The following is a 14,688-nucleotide window of genomic DNA, read 5'->3' as shown; positions in this document are numbered from 1 at the left end:
AAGATGCAAGGCCTTTAACTTTCCACTGCAGGTTTCCCTATGCTGAGTTATTTTTCTTTTAATCACAGAACTTTCTAAAATATGTCTCCCCGCTTTTCAATGCAACGTTTTCCCAGCCAACAAGTTTTCTATAAATATCATTGGAAGGACAGAGTATTTTTTGTAATCTCTCATTCTTCAAAAAAGTTAACATTTAAATGATTTACTTTTTGATATTTAACTTACTTAAACTGCTCTTGAATTTCTTTTTGCTTTTCTGAACATTTACTATTTTGCTTGAAAATACTAAGAACTTTAGTGTTAGGAAGAAATATAAAATCTCTTTTTAGCCCTGTGTTAAGGCAACACAAACACAGGTAAGATAGCTAAATGACAAATGCATGGAACTTGGGGGGGGGGGGGGGGAAGAAAAAAAAACTACAATAAAAATTAGTTGTTCAGAAGATATAAGGGTATAACATTTAATGGATTTGGATAACATTTTTGAAGAGATGTTTTGGTGAGGTTTGAAATAGAACTTGAAAAGATAATGACTAAAGAGAGAGAAGTTGAAACATTTCCCCCAAATTTCCTTTTAGGACAGACGTACAGAAAAGAGTTGAATGAATCCCTGTCCTTTCTCCATCCAGGTGTAGTAACTATCAGTTTCTGCCACTCTTGTCTCATATGTCTCTTTTTTCTGTTTCTCCTGCACAAGTACTTTAAATTAAATTTCACATTTCATGTCATGGTCACTCCTACATGCTAAGCCCAAACCAAACAGCCCTCAAATTGATTCTGATTCATAGTTACTCAATAAAGACCCTATAGAAAAGAGTAGAACTGCCTCATATGTTTTCCAAGGGTGCCCATCTTTATGGGAACCTACTGCCACAAAATTGTCCGACAGATTTGAAATGCTGACGTCTGAGCCCACAGTACTTTCCCCACAGTGCCACCAGTATGCCTTCATGCCAAGCACACATCTCTGCAGTCAGATGGACATTTTAATTCTTTCTATAATCACACACCACAACTTATATTTTCTTGATATTATCTAATACCTACACTATGTTCAAATTTCCCTGATGATCTTCAAGATTTACCTTGGTAAATTTATTCTAATCACAGTTTAAACATACACATATTTCATTTGATTGAAAAATACTCTTAAGTCAAGTTGCTTTTGATTAATTTTAATCTTATTTGCATGGTCAACATTGTACACAAAATATTTAATAGTATTTCTTTAGACAACACATACCTTTCCTAAGCTGTTTCAGTCAGATATGTCATGCTGTTCTGTCAACAAAACAAATATCTACTGTACATGTCTACCTCTGATGGTTTAATTTCATTGTGACACTTTGGTGAATTTGAAATGCACCAGGTTCATCATTAGATCTAGGGACAATTGCAGATAAAACATTTCATAGGTTGAGATGCTTGGATAAGTCTGATATGAATCCTATAAAAAACAATTACCATACAATTTTTTTTATCATGATGTGACTCTTCACTACAGAAAAACCACCGACCCTGATGTGCATCAAGCAAGCCCAATTGACTTCTTACACCCAGAATGCAAAGAAAGTACAAAAAGGAGTAAAACAGCCTTTAAAATGATGGAGTATATTGTCATTTACAACACTTTCTACTTTTCCAGACACGGAGTTTAGTAATCCATTGCAATGAATGCACAAGCCTCAGAAACAATATTCATGATTAATGAGTTTATTAAGGATGTTAGTAGCTAATAATGCAGGTGGGAAATGCTTAGAATACAGATGATCAGTCAGGAAATGTTACAAAGTTCTTTCAGGGCTGCTAATAAGTGCCCCAAAGGCATGCCACTCTGCTTTCACTCCAGCCCCAAGGTATTCAGCTCAAGCTCCAGGGGAAAGGGTATCAGCTCCACAAAGAAAGTGCCCAGGAACACCCTCACTTTAGCAAACCGCAACCTGAAATCACTCAGGCGCTGCCAGGGGCCAGCAAGCTTGGTATCTCCTGCTAAGTGCCCAGAGACACTCCACTCCGGGCTCTGTCCCAGAGCACTGGGCTTCACTTGCTCTGTGGGCTGGGAAGTCTACCACCCTGTTTCATCCTCTGCCTCCAACTTTTGCTTCTACTTCACTAATGTCACAGCTGTCTTCTGGATCAAGGAAGTTCACTGCAGAGGGATATTTAGTGCAGGGGACCCAACTTTTGCTGGTAGTAAGATCCCTTCTTCTACTTCTCAGAGGGTTCATGTTATACCCAGCACTCACAACGGATCGACGATCAGTTACTCACAGGTGAATCCTGTCAGTGTCTTCCCTAGCTTCTTACCCAGACCCAGGCAGGCAAAGATTGTTTGATGGGCGTTTTAGAGGGTTGGGCTAAGAGTCACATAAACTCATTGACTGCCCTTACAGGGAGTATGTCTAGAACTTTTATCTTTTTGCCAATTAGCGGGTAAAATATTTTAGTCCTGAAGACTTTCTCACACAGATGTCTAATTTTATCTGTTAGAACCTAGCTCAGGTCAGAAATAACAAAATCTGCTGCTTAGTCAAGTACAGGACTGGCTTTTTGAGATGGGGAAATAATCACAACGTGTTGCAGTGATGCAGGATTTCAGGAGCTTGAGGACGCAGTCTTGGAGTATAAATGCTATGGTAAGGAAGATATTACCTGTTGAAAAGGCATATTTTGAAGTCATGCTCCAAACAAAACCACTGTCATCAAGTGGATTCCTTGTTCGTATCGACCTTATACAGGGTTCCAGAGGTTTCTTAGCTCTTTATGGGAGCAGTTGGCACCATCTTCGTCCTGCCGTGTCTGTGCGCTTGATCCAGCTATCTTGTAGTCCATGTCTTACTCCACAGTGCCACCAAGTCTCCCTTTCAAAGTCACTAGTTTTTGTATTTTTAAAAGGAATTCCACTAATATTGGCAAAGCAGTATTTGAAAATATTTGTTTTTATTTACAGTATATGAATGACCCCATGGCTGCAGAGACTGTGAACATAGTAGAGCCAGTGACAGAATTACTGGAGGGGTCCGCAGAGATGTCTTCCGACCTGCACTCATTTGCTTCCCTTGTGTACAGCAACCTTCCGCTCAGCTTTCCTGCAAGGAATAGAGCCGAATACCAGTATTCCACAGCTAGTAAGTGACGTGGTGATTCTCTGGAGTGCATCTTAGCCAACAAAAGGGCTCACTCATATATGAACCTTTGCTTTGAGTTCAACTAAATTATTAATGGTTCATGGGCTGCAGTCAGATTTTTTTAACTGTTGGAGAACCTTGAGCAGCAAATGGGAATGCCACCCAGGCGGGGGTTGGCCCCTCCTAACCCGTTTGACCTTCCTCCTAGAAAAAGTAGCACCCTAGAGTCTCTGGCCAAGCTGCATAGACAATCAGTTATTACAGTTGCCAAAGCAGGTGTGATGGGAAGGGATTAACATATCTTCAAATCATTTACAGGCCTTCTGCTCTGTGCAGCTTTTGACAAATAGGTTTTCAAATGTCACTAAAGGTAAATAGGTCAGAAAGTTACAACTCTAGTGCATGGGGCAATCAACAGGTGTAGGTGACTCCACTGACGTGGTGATTTCATTAGTGTACACACTTGCTCTGTGGTGTCAATGGAGCTTTCTGTTTCTAAAAGGGGGAATGGTCTTAGACAGCAAATTAAAAATGTTTTGTAAGATAACACTGGTGTTACCTCTGTTCTTTCTCTAAATTGTGAACTGAGCAGGATCATTTACTCCTTTGCCTCTTCTCTGATTTGGTATTTGTCCCATGCCAAAAAATAATATTATTCCACAAGGGATAAAGCTAGTAAAAGTATTACATCAATATATATTTTCTAATTTGTTTACCCTTTTCTCTTGTGCAAATAACATTGGCTACAACATTAAAAACCAAGAGGTTGGGCGTTTCTGATAGAGATTTTTCTTCAAATACTTCATTTGGCCTAAATTTCTGATAACATTTTTCAGAAGTATAAATTCTAGATAAAGTAAAAGCCTAGTCATACTTGAAATCTTGATTCATTTGTCTGTGTCAATTGTGCAAGCATGCTTAGCTTAAGTGTTATTGGAGTTAGCGAAGGCTTGCAGAATTTAGAGTTCAAATGAGTCTTATATCTGTAGCTCTCCTATGTTAGCCTAGTGCTGATTTGTGATATTTCAATTTGATATTAGATATGCAGTCTGTCTTTTCAGAAATAATTTCTAGCTGATATCCTTTAGAAAGTTATAATTTCTAAAAAAGTAACAGGCCAAATATACAAAACCATTCTCGAGTCCCAGAATAGTTAATAACTAAACTATATTCTAAAATATTTATAGCTCTTGCAGTGTGTGTGTGAAGGTATGTGTGTCAAGGATTTCTTGGAGAGATTAATAAATGATATGCAACCAGGTTTAATATTTCAGTATAGGAGCAAGAATTATTTTGAGTGTGAAGGCCAACATCTTGCTTCCCCCCCAATTTCAAATAGTTACGATGAAGAATCAGTACATTACGGACCTTGCAGCTGAACAGCTGTCTTACGTTATCAGGAGACTGGTCCCTTTCACTGAGCACATGATTAGTGTGTCTGCTTTCACCATCATGGGAGAAGGACCACCAACGGTTCTCAGCGTCAGAACACGTGAGCAAGGTACGGATACTTTTACCTTCAAATAAGTACCCACAAACACGACTTGTGCGCATTGTAATAATTTTTCCATTCACGTACTTGTTCATTCTTCTTTTGAAGTGCCAAGCTCCATCCACATAATAAACTATAGAAATATTAGTTCTTCATCTATTTTATTATATTGGGATCCTCCAGAATATCCCAATGGAAAAATCACTCATTATACAATTTATGCAATGGAACTGGATACAAGCAGAGCCTTCCAGATGACTACTGTAGATAACAGCTTTCTCATAACAGGTAGAACAAAGTTTCATTCTTGAAATTTCTATTCTGATGGCCAATATGCTTCTCTCCCTTGCTTCCTCACTGCCGAAGGTTTCGCTCTGCTTGCTCTGCTGCTGTGGAGCTCTTGAAAAATACCTGCAGAAACAAGCTGATTAAAGTTGTTTTTTTAAACTATGTTTATCCTTAGAGAAACCAGCAGCACCATAATATTCACAGGACTAAACTTAACCAAGGAAGGTTTGTACCCAGTACCTCAAAAGAAGCTGATGCTGAAGGAAGAGCGGAGTGAATTAATGTAGCTGGAACTGAAGCAATGATGCTGATGTGGTGCTTGCGGCCAGACAACTACACTCCCACACTGTGCCAAATATCATTCCTCAGCCTCAGAACGCAGGCTTAATCTTTTAGGAGAGAGATGAAACCTCATCCACCTGGAAAGGCCCTACCACCTAAGGAATTCGGGGAGATTGGGATTAAATGGATTATTTTCACTAGCCCAATGTTAAATGGCCCTAATCCAGGAATGTTATTCTAAGGATTTTAAACAAATTGCCTGTTTTACTTTAGGGTTAAAGAAATATACAAGATACAAAATGAGAGTGGCTGCTTCAACCCATGTTGGAGAAAGTTCTTTGTCTGAAGAAAACGACATCTTTATCACAACCCCAGAAGATGGTAAGACGTTCAAAGACAATTTAATAAAGCGAAGCAAGCAATGCTCAATGTGCATTGTCATCTACCTCATTCTAACTTTGGGGTCTGAAAGGAGTCTGACAAAATACATGCCATTAAAATTTTGTTTCCTCCCACCAGAACCAGAATCATCACCTCAAGGGGTTGAAATAATTGGTGTTACTGCAAATGAAATTCTATTAAAGTGGTCACCACCCGAGAAGCCCAATGGGATTATTGTTGCTTATGAAGTCATCTATAAAAATACAGATGCTTTATTTACAAAGAACTCCTCAACATCAAACATCGTTTTAATGGACTTGAAGCCCTACACCCTCTATAACATTTCTATAAGGTCCTATACTAGGGTCGGTCATGGCAATCAGCTGTCTCCTTTACTCTCAGTAAGGACTTCTGAGAGTGGTAAGTTTGGTTTGTTGGTTTATTTAATACTATAGATTGATATAGTAAAAAATAGCTGACAATTGACATACTATTCATATTTTACATAAGCAAACCAGGATTTTTCATTGTATGAAATCCAGAATTAGATTTGGTTTTTTTTTCTGTTAAAAATTTGAAAAGGCTTGCTCTGAATATTTTTAAAGTCTTAAGCTCGTTTAAGGAGGGAGCCCCAAAATACAAATCTGTGAAGTTTTCAAGTGAAAGATCTTAGGAAATCAAAGCATAAATATGCTTGTAATTTTTAGTTACAGAGTGCAGTAGATGGCATGGGAGGCCACATGTACCCTCCTCTGACTTCCCTAGTGCCACGAGGCAGCCGTCAGGCATGCTTCCTCCCTCCATCATTCCTTACCAATTCTGAAACCAACTGTTCCTTGCCTGGCATTCTACGGTGCTCTCACTACCTTCCCATTGATGCCAACTCATAGCAGCTCTGTAGGAGAGGATAGGACTGCTTGTGACGTTCAGAGACTGTAACTCTTTCTCAAGAAAACTCATTGCCAGTGTGTCAAGCCCGACTCATAGTGACCCTATAGGGCAGAGTTAGACCTGCCCCTGTGGGTTTCTGAGATGGCAACTGAGACTGACATCCTCGTCTTTTTACTGCAGAGTGCTGTTAGCTTCGGACTGCTGATCTTTTACTTAGCAGCCCAATGAGCAACCACTTACTGGATCAGAAAGCCCTTCTGTCTCCTACAGAGAGACTGGTGGTTTCATAGTTTGGCGGTAAGAATAGCAGCCCAACATGTAACCATTAAGCCAAGAGAGCTCCTATTCTGGGTTCAGTAATTCATTGCAATGGCTACACAGTACTCATAGACATGCTTAGAATTAAAGGGGTCTGTGAGGAGAGCTGGGAAGCTCTGGTGATGTAAGCAGTTCTGGTTGGGTTGCAATCCACATAGCTGACAGTTCAAAACCAACAGCAGCTCCGTGGGAGAAAGACTGGCTTTCTATTTCCCTAACAGTTATAGCCTTGGAAGCCTCTGGTCTTGTCCTCCACACTGGGCTTTCTACACCTATCCTAGATGGTTCTTATACGCAAAGGAGTGGCCTTGGGGCGTGGCTTTCCCTTTCAGTAGACAACACTTTCACAGAGACTAAGGGTTGACTTGTTTCACACCCTCTACTAATATCAGGACTTGTTTTTTTCCAAGAATTGAGCATAAAAGTCCCTTCAACATGGGATTTTAGCCAAAGGCATAGAATTCAGAATTATAATTCCTCACATAGGAATTATGGATAGAAGGGCCTTATTAACTGACTACATCTTCATTGCTACATCTCAACAGCTTCTTGCTTTCAAATGTGGTTGAAGCTAGTCACACTCCTGAGAAGAGATTCGTATAGTCTCTGATGAGCTTTGTTTAGAGAGAGAGGGGAACAAAGGGAATCTCTGGAGACACCTCTCAGAAGAGGTGACACTGGATCTCCCTGGGGAGGGTGGAGTGGAGTGGGTGAGAGGACATCGTAGAAGTTGTGGGTACAGGGAGAAGGGATAGTCCATTAAGAGGAAACAATGCAAGTAAAGTAAATGGATTTGCCTTTCAGTTTCAGTGACTCTGGAGAAAGACGTGTGCTTGATAAATTAATCGCTTATACTGTGTGTAAAGCCCTGTGCTGGAAGCATAATCGCTGGGCCAATTTTGTAATGAATGCTGAGGGTTAAGGACTAAATAAAAAATTATTTCTTTTTATTATTTCACAAAAGGAATAAATATTTACTGTCTGGCTATTTCTGGAAGCATATGAAATTGTCATTTTTTAGGTTACAAATGGCCCAATATCAGCAAATTTCTATGGTTTAACTAGATATTCTCTTTATGTACCTAAGTCTATAACCTTGAGGATATGGAAATCTAGGAAGGCATTCGGCTTTTAATAAATTGTTTGCTTGAGATTCTTTGTAGAAATTCATATACCTAGGAGAAAGATGGTTTCAGAAATCCATGGGGGCAGTTCTATCCTGTCCCGTAGCATCACTGTGAGTTGGAATGGATTTTTTGGCAGTGAGTTTGGAGAAGATAACACAGGGTTCATATGGGTCAGAATCAACTCTATGAGTGTGTTGATTTTTGTTGTTGTTGTCCTTGTTTGTGTTTTAGAAGAAAATAAAATCCCTGACCTCCTAACTTTTATATTAATTGGAGGTAGAGTGGTGTTTAATTCCTTAGTGTCACCCAGCAGCTACATGATGAGGTTAGCTAGAACTGGCATCCAACTTTATCAGACTCTAAAGATCATTTCTTTTCCACAATACATTTTAACTTGGATGTATGTAGTATATGTCTATGATAGTTTATTTATGTGTTTAAGTTATTTTCATAATTCAAAACTTATAAAATATATGTAGTACCATTTTATTTATTTGTTATAGTGATATTTTACTGAGCTTTGTGCAACATGGGAAAGGAAAGTCATAACTCTCTGAGATCCTGTTGTATGCGGCTGCATATAAGTAACGAGCTGCTCACTGCAAGATGGGTGGTTCAAGTTCACCAGCCAAATATGGGAATCAAATGAGGCTGTCTACTTCCCTATAGATTGGCAGTCTCAGGAACCCTGTGAAAAGTTTCCATGAGTTGGAATGGACTCAGTGGTAGTGGGGTTGTTTTTGACAGTCATCAATCATTATCAAATATCTAACCTCTTAAATCAGCAGTTCTGAACCTGTGGGTCATGAACCCTTTGGGGGTCGAATGACCCTTTCACAGGGGTTGCCCGATTCACAAAAGTAGCAACAGTACAGTTACTAAGTAGCAATGAAAACAATTTTATGGTTGAGGGTCACCACAACATGAGGAACTGTATTAAATGGTCATGGCATTAGGAGGGTTGAGAACCACTGTCTTAAATGGTCTCATCAAGAGAACTTTATCTTTATCTTAATTTCTATCACCCAAACAAACAACAAAAACCTCACTGCCATAGAGTCAATGCTGACTCATAGTGATCCTTTATTTAAAGATAAGTTTGCCAAAAAAAAAGTAACTCAATGACAAAACTAAGATGGAAATTGAATTGAAAGCATGCTTAAAGATTACACTTTGGCACACATAGGGTTAACATTAATTTCTATACAGTGTTAAAACTATGTATGTCAAACTGTCATCTTTAAGCTTACCTAAAGTTCACTTTCCTTCTTAGTTTTGTCACTAACTTAATACATTTTTTTCTTACTTCTTAAAATAGTTCTAGCTTCTTCCAATTGATGGGTATTATTTTTATTCATTCACTGCTTCTACCAAAGGAACACTCTGTGTAACTGCAAAAAGCTCTATGAGCATCATGATTCTCTATGTATGGACTGTGTGTGTGTATTATTCACTTCTATTCTGCTAACCAGCATTGGTTGTCCCCGAAGAATATGTGAAAAAGAAGGCAACGGATACCAACCTGAGGTTGGGGGAGGGGGGAAGATGCAGACTTAGGGGGAGCCCCTTTTGGATCAATCACTATCATGTCACCACATGGTTGCAGGCCACCACAACCTGAAGAACTGTACTAAAGGGTTGTGGCATTAGGAAGGTTGAGAGTTGGATATTGTCAAATGCCTTTTCTGCCTCTATTGACATGATCATGTGGCTCTTATTCTTCATTTTATTTGGTGGAATACATTGATTGTTGAACCATCATTGCATCCCTGGTATGAATTCCACTTGATCACGGTCAATAATTTTTTTAAATGTTATTGGGTTCCATTGGCCATATTTTGTTGAACATTTTTGGGTCTATACTCATGAGGGATATTCTGTAGTTTTCTGTCTTGGTGGTTTCTTTGCCTGATTTTGGTATCAGGGTTAAGTTTACTTCATAGAATGAGTTTGTTGACCCTTTCTGTATTCTGGAACAGTCTGTTTAGAATTGGTGTCAGCTCGTCCCTGAATATTTGGTAGAATTCCTCTGGGAAGCCATCTTGTCCTGGACCTTTCTTGGTTGGAAGTTTCTTGATGAGCTTTTCTATTTATTCTATTTATTCTAAGTTTTTATTTAAATTTTTCAATTTTGATTGGTGCAGGTTTACATAACAGAACAACATTTGTACATGCAACAGTTCATAGACACTTTGGCTTAACTCAGCATTGCAGTGCCCTGGCTGTACCATCACTTACTCACTCCACTTTCCCGTGTCTTGTTTCCACTGCTTATCTCCGAACCCTCTGAACATAGTCATTGGGTAAATGTTGCCAAAACCCCAAAACACAAACACACTGCTGACCGATAGTGACGCCTAGGGCAGGGTAGACCTGCCCCTGCGGGTTTTTGAGACTGTCACTCTATCTGGGAGTCCAATTCCCATCTTTCTCCCAAGCAGCTGGGGGTAGTTTTGAAGTACTTGCCTTTTTAAAGATTAGCAGCCTGATGCATAAGCTTAAAGTGCAATGCCACCAGGGCTCCTTCAGGCTTTGCAGTTTGACCTTAAATGGTCAATTACTCTAACCTGGGGCAGGGGATTCATTACACCCATGAAGGACAATAGCCTTGGGTGTACCACGAGTATCTCTTTGACATGTAAGCCTGTTATTGTTTATTGTTTTGTGTTCTATTCCATATTTTATGCTACTTTATCCAAGACTTTCTAATGTGATTAGTGATAGCTGGATGCTATCTTGTTCTTCTGGTCCCAGGATTGTGAAGGTCGATGTTTACATGGTCCATTAGACAATTATACTAATTGTTTCTATAAGTCTTTCCACTGGGTGGGGAGAGACCAACAGGTGCACCTTAGAGTTGCTCACATGCTTTAAAGACCTAGATGAGAATATACTACACTTTTGTATAGGAAGACTTAACATTGTAAAAATGTAATTAGTACACAAAGTCATCGACAGATATAATAATGCAAATGCAACCCAAAATTTAAAATTATATTTAACAGATATGAAAAAGCCAATCAACGACTTTATATGAAAAAGAAAGAAACATCAGGTTAACAAAACACTGCTGGAGAACAAAGGTGTACTCACTTCCCTGTTTCAAACTGCACTACACAGCCGTAGCAGTCACAGCTGGTGCTGGTCCAGTGGACAAACAGATCAATGAAACAGGACTGAGAACCCAGAGGTAAAGTCATCTACCAATGGACAGCTTATTTCTAACCAAGGGACAAAACACATCAAATGGGGGAAGACGTAGTCTCCTTTAACAAAGGGTGCTGAGAAAATTGGATATTCATTTTCAGAAAAATAAAATGGTCCCTAGTGCCCAAAATATGTAAAAGATGAACTCACGATGGATCAAACACCTAAATATAAAATGTAGAACTATCAACAAAGATCATCAATGAAAGTATAGGGAAAAATTTAGGGACCTTAACTTGTGGCATAAATGCACTATCAAAACTTGTGAACAGCAGAAGAAAATCTAGGTGACTGGGGCATCTTAAAACTGAGACACTGACAGGATTCATTAGGGGCTAAGAAGACAACCACGAACTGGGAACATTACATTTTGGTAATGGCATATCTGACAAGGGCCTAGTCTATAAGATGTACAGTAAACTGCAAGACCTGACCAGGCAAAGCACAATATAAACCGATGGAAAATGGACGGAAGTGATGCACAGGCACTACTAGAGAATTCAGAGCTGCTGCTCTACCCCGAGTATTATAAACTCAGGGTTAGAGTTTCCATGTTAATTTAAATTCTGAAATTGAGGTTTTTCTGGGTTTATCTTGGATAGATATATACACATCCTTGCTCACCGCACATTATTGCCAGTAGCAAGAAGATGGCAATAATCTAAATGTGCACCAGTGGAAGAATTGATAAATAAAATTTGGTGTACACACAATGGAATGTGATCTAATGTTAAAGGATAATGATGAACTTGTGAAAAACTCAAAACATGGATGGGCTATAGGACATGGTTTTGAGTGAAATTGGTCAACCATAAAAGGCAAAATATTGTATGACACCACTACTGTAACAAATCTTTACATTTTGTTTTCATTTTGTGTGGTTCCTTATTAAGCCCATCTCTTTTCTTTCACATATTACTCTAAGTGGCAAGGAGAAATCAAATTCAATGGGCCGCCTCGCAGGGAAGGCTGTCTCTCTGTGCTTTTTTCTTTTTAGCTTCTTTTTCTGAACCATCTTCATGTTGCTTGAGGTGTCTCTTCTACCCTCTTTGGATTTAATATCTGTTATAGCTCAAAATAGAGTGACCCAATACACCTTTCTATTTTCATTATCGGAATGGAGGAAACCCACTCTTCAATGGAATTATAACCTTAGTTAGATAATATAAAACATTCTTAGGGAATACAGTGCAATTCATAACAATATCTTTCAATAATTCTCAAAGTCTAAATTATTGTTAAAAATATTTGTTCTTTGCTTTTCTTCATATTATCTTAATCTAGAAGCTAATTTGAAAATCTCTAATTGTATACTCTATGTTTTTTTACTATTATATGATATTGTTCTTTTTTTCTCTCTCTCAGCTGTGGGTGTGTACATTTCAGATCAATAATTTTCTAGAATTTTAAATGTTTTAATTCATGCAATCCATTTTACTATATTTCTCTTCATCATTATCTTTTGAATTCATCAAGCAAGCTTTTTTTCCCCAGAAAATCTACTTAGTCTTTTTCTAATCTGATTATTTTTATTATTTAAAACCATTTTAAAGGAAATGTGGGCTATATTTTCCAATATATTTGATTTCTTGACTATGATAAATATTCGTAGTTTTATTTCTTATGTTATAATTCTAATGTCTTAAGTCTTCAGCTGTCTGATTCTGCTCTGTATGTATGTGTATCATTTTCCCCCTTACTCCCTCTCACTATTGGTGTCTGATTTGCTCACGTGTTTAGTGAAAGCTCATATTCCCTTTCAACCTCATTTGTGGAAAATTTGTGTGACTTAAATTGAGATTGAGTTATTCCAGATTGGAGCTTTCTTGGTTTTTGTTAGTTGCTTGGGAGTAATATAAACTCAGAGTTACAGTTTCAATTTTAATTTAAATTCTGAAATTGAGGTTTTTCCTTCTTCCTTTCTTTCATTTTTTTTCAGATATATGGGTAGCATGAATTTAGACCACATCTGTTCATGGTGACTAGCTTCTCAGGAGATAATTTTCATTTTTTGTTCTTTTCCTTAGAGTGGGTTTTATTTTCCAATCTTCCATTCGCAGAGGATGAGAACATTATGTTCCTAAGCCCTGGAGGTGACCCTCACGCTGAATGCTATGGATCCCTGTAACTGAATTTAGGATCGTTTTCATAGATATTGGGCCACTGGTCGTGTAGTGGTTACGCGTTGGGCTGCGATTTGTAAAGTCGGCAGTAGGAAACCCCAAAACAAACCAGCAAAATAAACCCATCAAGTCAGTGCTAATACGCTATAGATTGTAATTGTTCACAGGAGTAGAAAGCCTGGTCTTTCTCCCCTGGAGCCAGTTTTGAACTGCCAACCATGTGGATCACAGACCAACCCATAGCCGCGACGCCACCAGGGCTCCTTTCTGCAAGAGAAAGACTGTGCTTTCTACTCCTATAAATCCACAGGGGTGGGTGGGGGTACTATAAGTAGCTGCAAGTCAGCATTGACTCAGTGGTCCAGAGTTTGGTTGTTGTCTGTCAGTTATCAAACAGTGACTGGCTAGGCATTCTTTCCCAGTTCCAGTCCCTTATTCAGGAATAACCTAAATTTACTCTGAGATTGATAAAGGCTTTAGCAGGTTTCCCCTGACATTTCACATGCTTTTTGTATAGAAACACAAAACCAAAAGGGAATTGATCAATATTCTTCAAGGCAAGCATGGCTTTTCTACTAGATTCTATAAGAGGATTTCTGTTTTAAGGTTTTTGTTCGCTTCTGCTCTGCCCTTTCTTGCTCTTGTTTGTTTCTGGTGACCACAAATTTGTAACATCCTTGTCAACTCCACAATTTTCTCAATTACAAAAAGTTTCCATTCTATATAGGAATTTGTGTCCTTAAGCGAATCACTTAATTTGGGCTATATGTAACAATATCCAGGAGTCTCGGCGTCACAGTGGTTACGTGTTGGGCTGCTTACAGGGTCAGCAAAGCTTCAAGCGCACTCGCCGCTCCACGCCAGGTGAGCTTTTCTGCTCCCATGAGATTCACAGTGGACAATCCTTAGAGCAGTTCTGCATGCAGATCTTACATCGAAATATACGGTGAGGACTGTTTTAGGAGCCCCAAATTCAATATCAAAGGAGCTGTGGTGGTGCAGTGATGAGCATGGGTCTGACAACAGAAGGTGAGTGGTTCGAAACCACTAGCTGCCATGAGTGAGAAAGATGGGTTTTTCATTCCTGAAATGAGGTACAGTCTCAGACACTCACAGAAGCAGTTCTATTCTTTAGTCTCTGAATCAGCATAGACTTCATGGTTTTCTGGTTTTTGTTCAATGTCACAAGAACATTATCTGATACAGATAATTGGTGTTTTAATATTCACATCCTTATGAAACCTATTAAGCTTTATTATATTATTAATAGAAGTAATATTGATTTTAATAGTGTTTTCAATATCCCTTTTTGCATCTACATGTAATGCAATGCAAACGAAACTATTGTAATCACAAGTACTTTAATATAAATCTTGTAAATGCATTTTCATCATTTTATTCAATTGGTTATCTGATAAACCACATTTTATTCAATTCAGGATGTTTATTAT

The 14,688-nt window shown here is 38.6% G+C and overlaps 1 protein-coding gene across 2 annotated transcripts in view; it reads left to right on the top strand.

The window, feature by feature from the left end:
• PTPRQ (protein tyrosine phosphatase receptor type Q) overlaps positions 1 to 14,688 on the top strand; it is a 251,561-nt gene that overhangs the window by 68,367 nt on the left and 168,506 nt on the right. For both annotated transcript variants that reach the window (XM_075551228.1, XM_075551227.1), the window contains 5 exons: positions 2,951 to 3,128; positions 4,468 to 4,629; positions 4,729 to 4,908; positions 5,464 to 5,571; positions 5,710 to 5,991. In XM_075551228.1, the coding sequence (XP_075407343.1) occupies positions 2,951 to 3,128; positions 4,468 to 4,629; positions 4,729 to 4,908; positions 5,464 to 5,571; positions 5,710 to 5,991 (910 nt within the window). The remainder of the gene's footprint in view (positions 1 to 2,950; positions 3,129 to 4,467; positions 4,630 to 4,728; positions 4,909 to 5,463; positions 5,572 to 5,709; positions 5,992 to 14,688) is intronic.

The sequence above is a fragment of the Tenrec ecaudatus genome, chromosome 6 (assembly GCF_050624435.1).
Source record: "Tenrec ecaudatus isolate mTenEca1 chromosome 6, mTenEca1.hap1, whole genome shotgun sequence".
Lineage (NCBI taxonomy): Eukaryota > Metazoa > Chordata > Mammalia > Afrosoricida > Tenrecidae > Tenrec > Tenrec ecaudatus.
The sequence above is the reverse complement of the archived record's forward strand: the minus strand, read 5'-3'. Positions and strand labels throughout refer to the sequence as shown.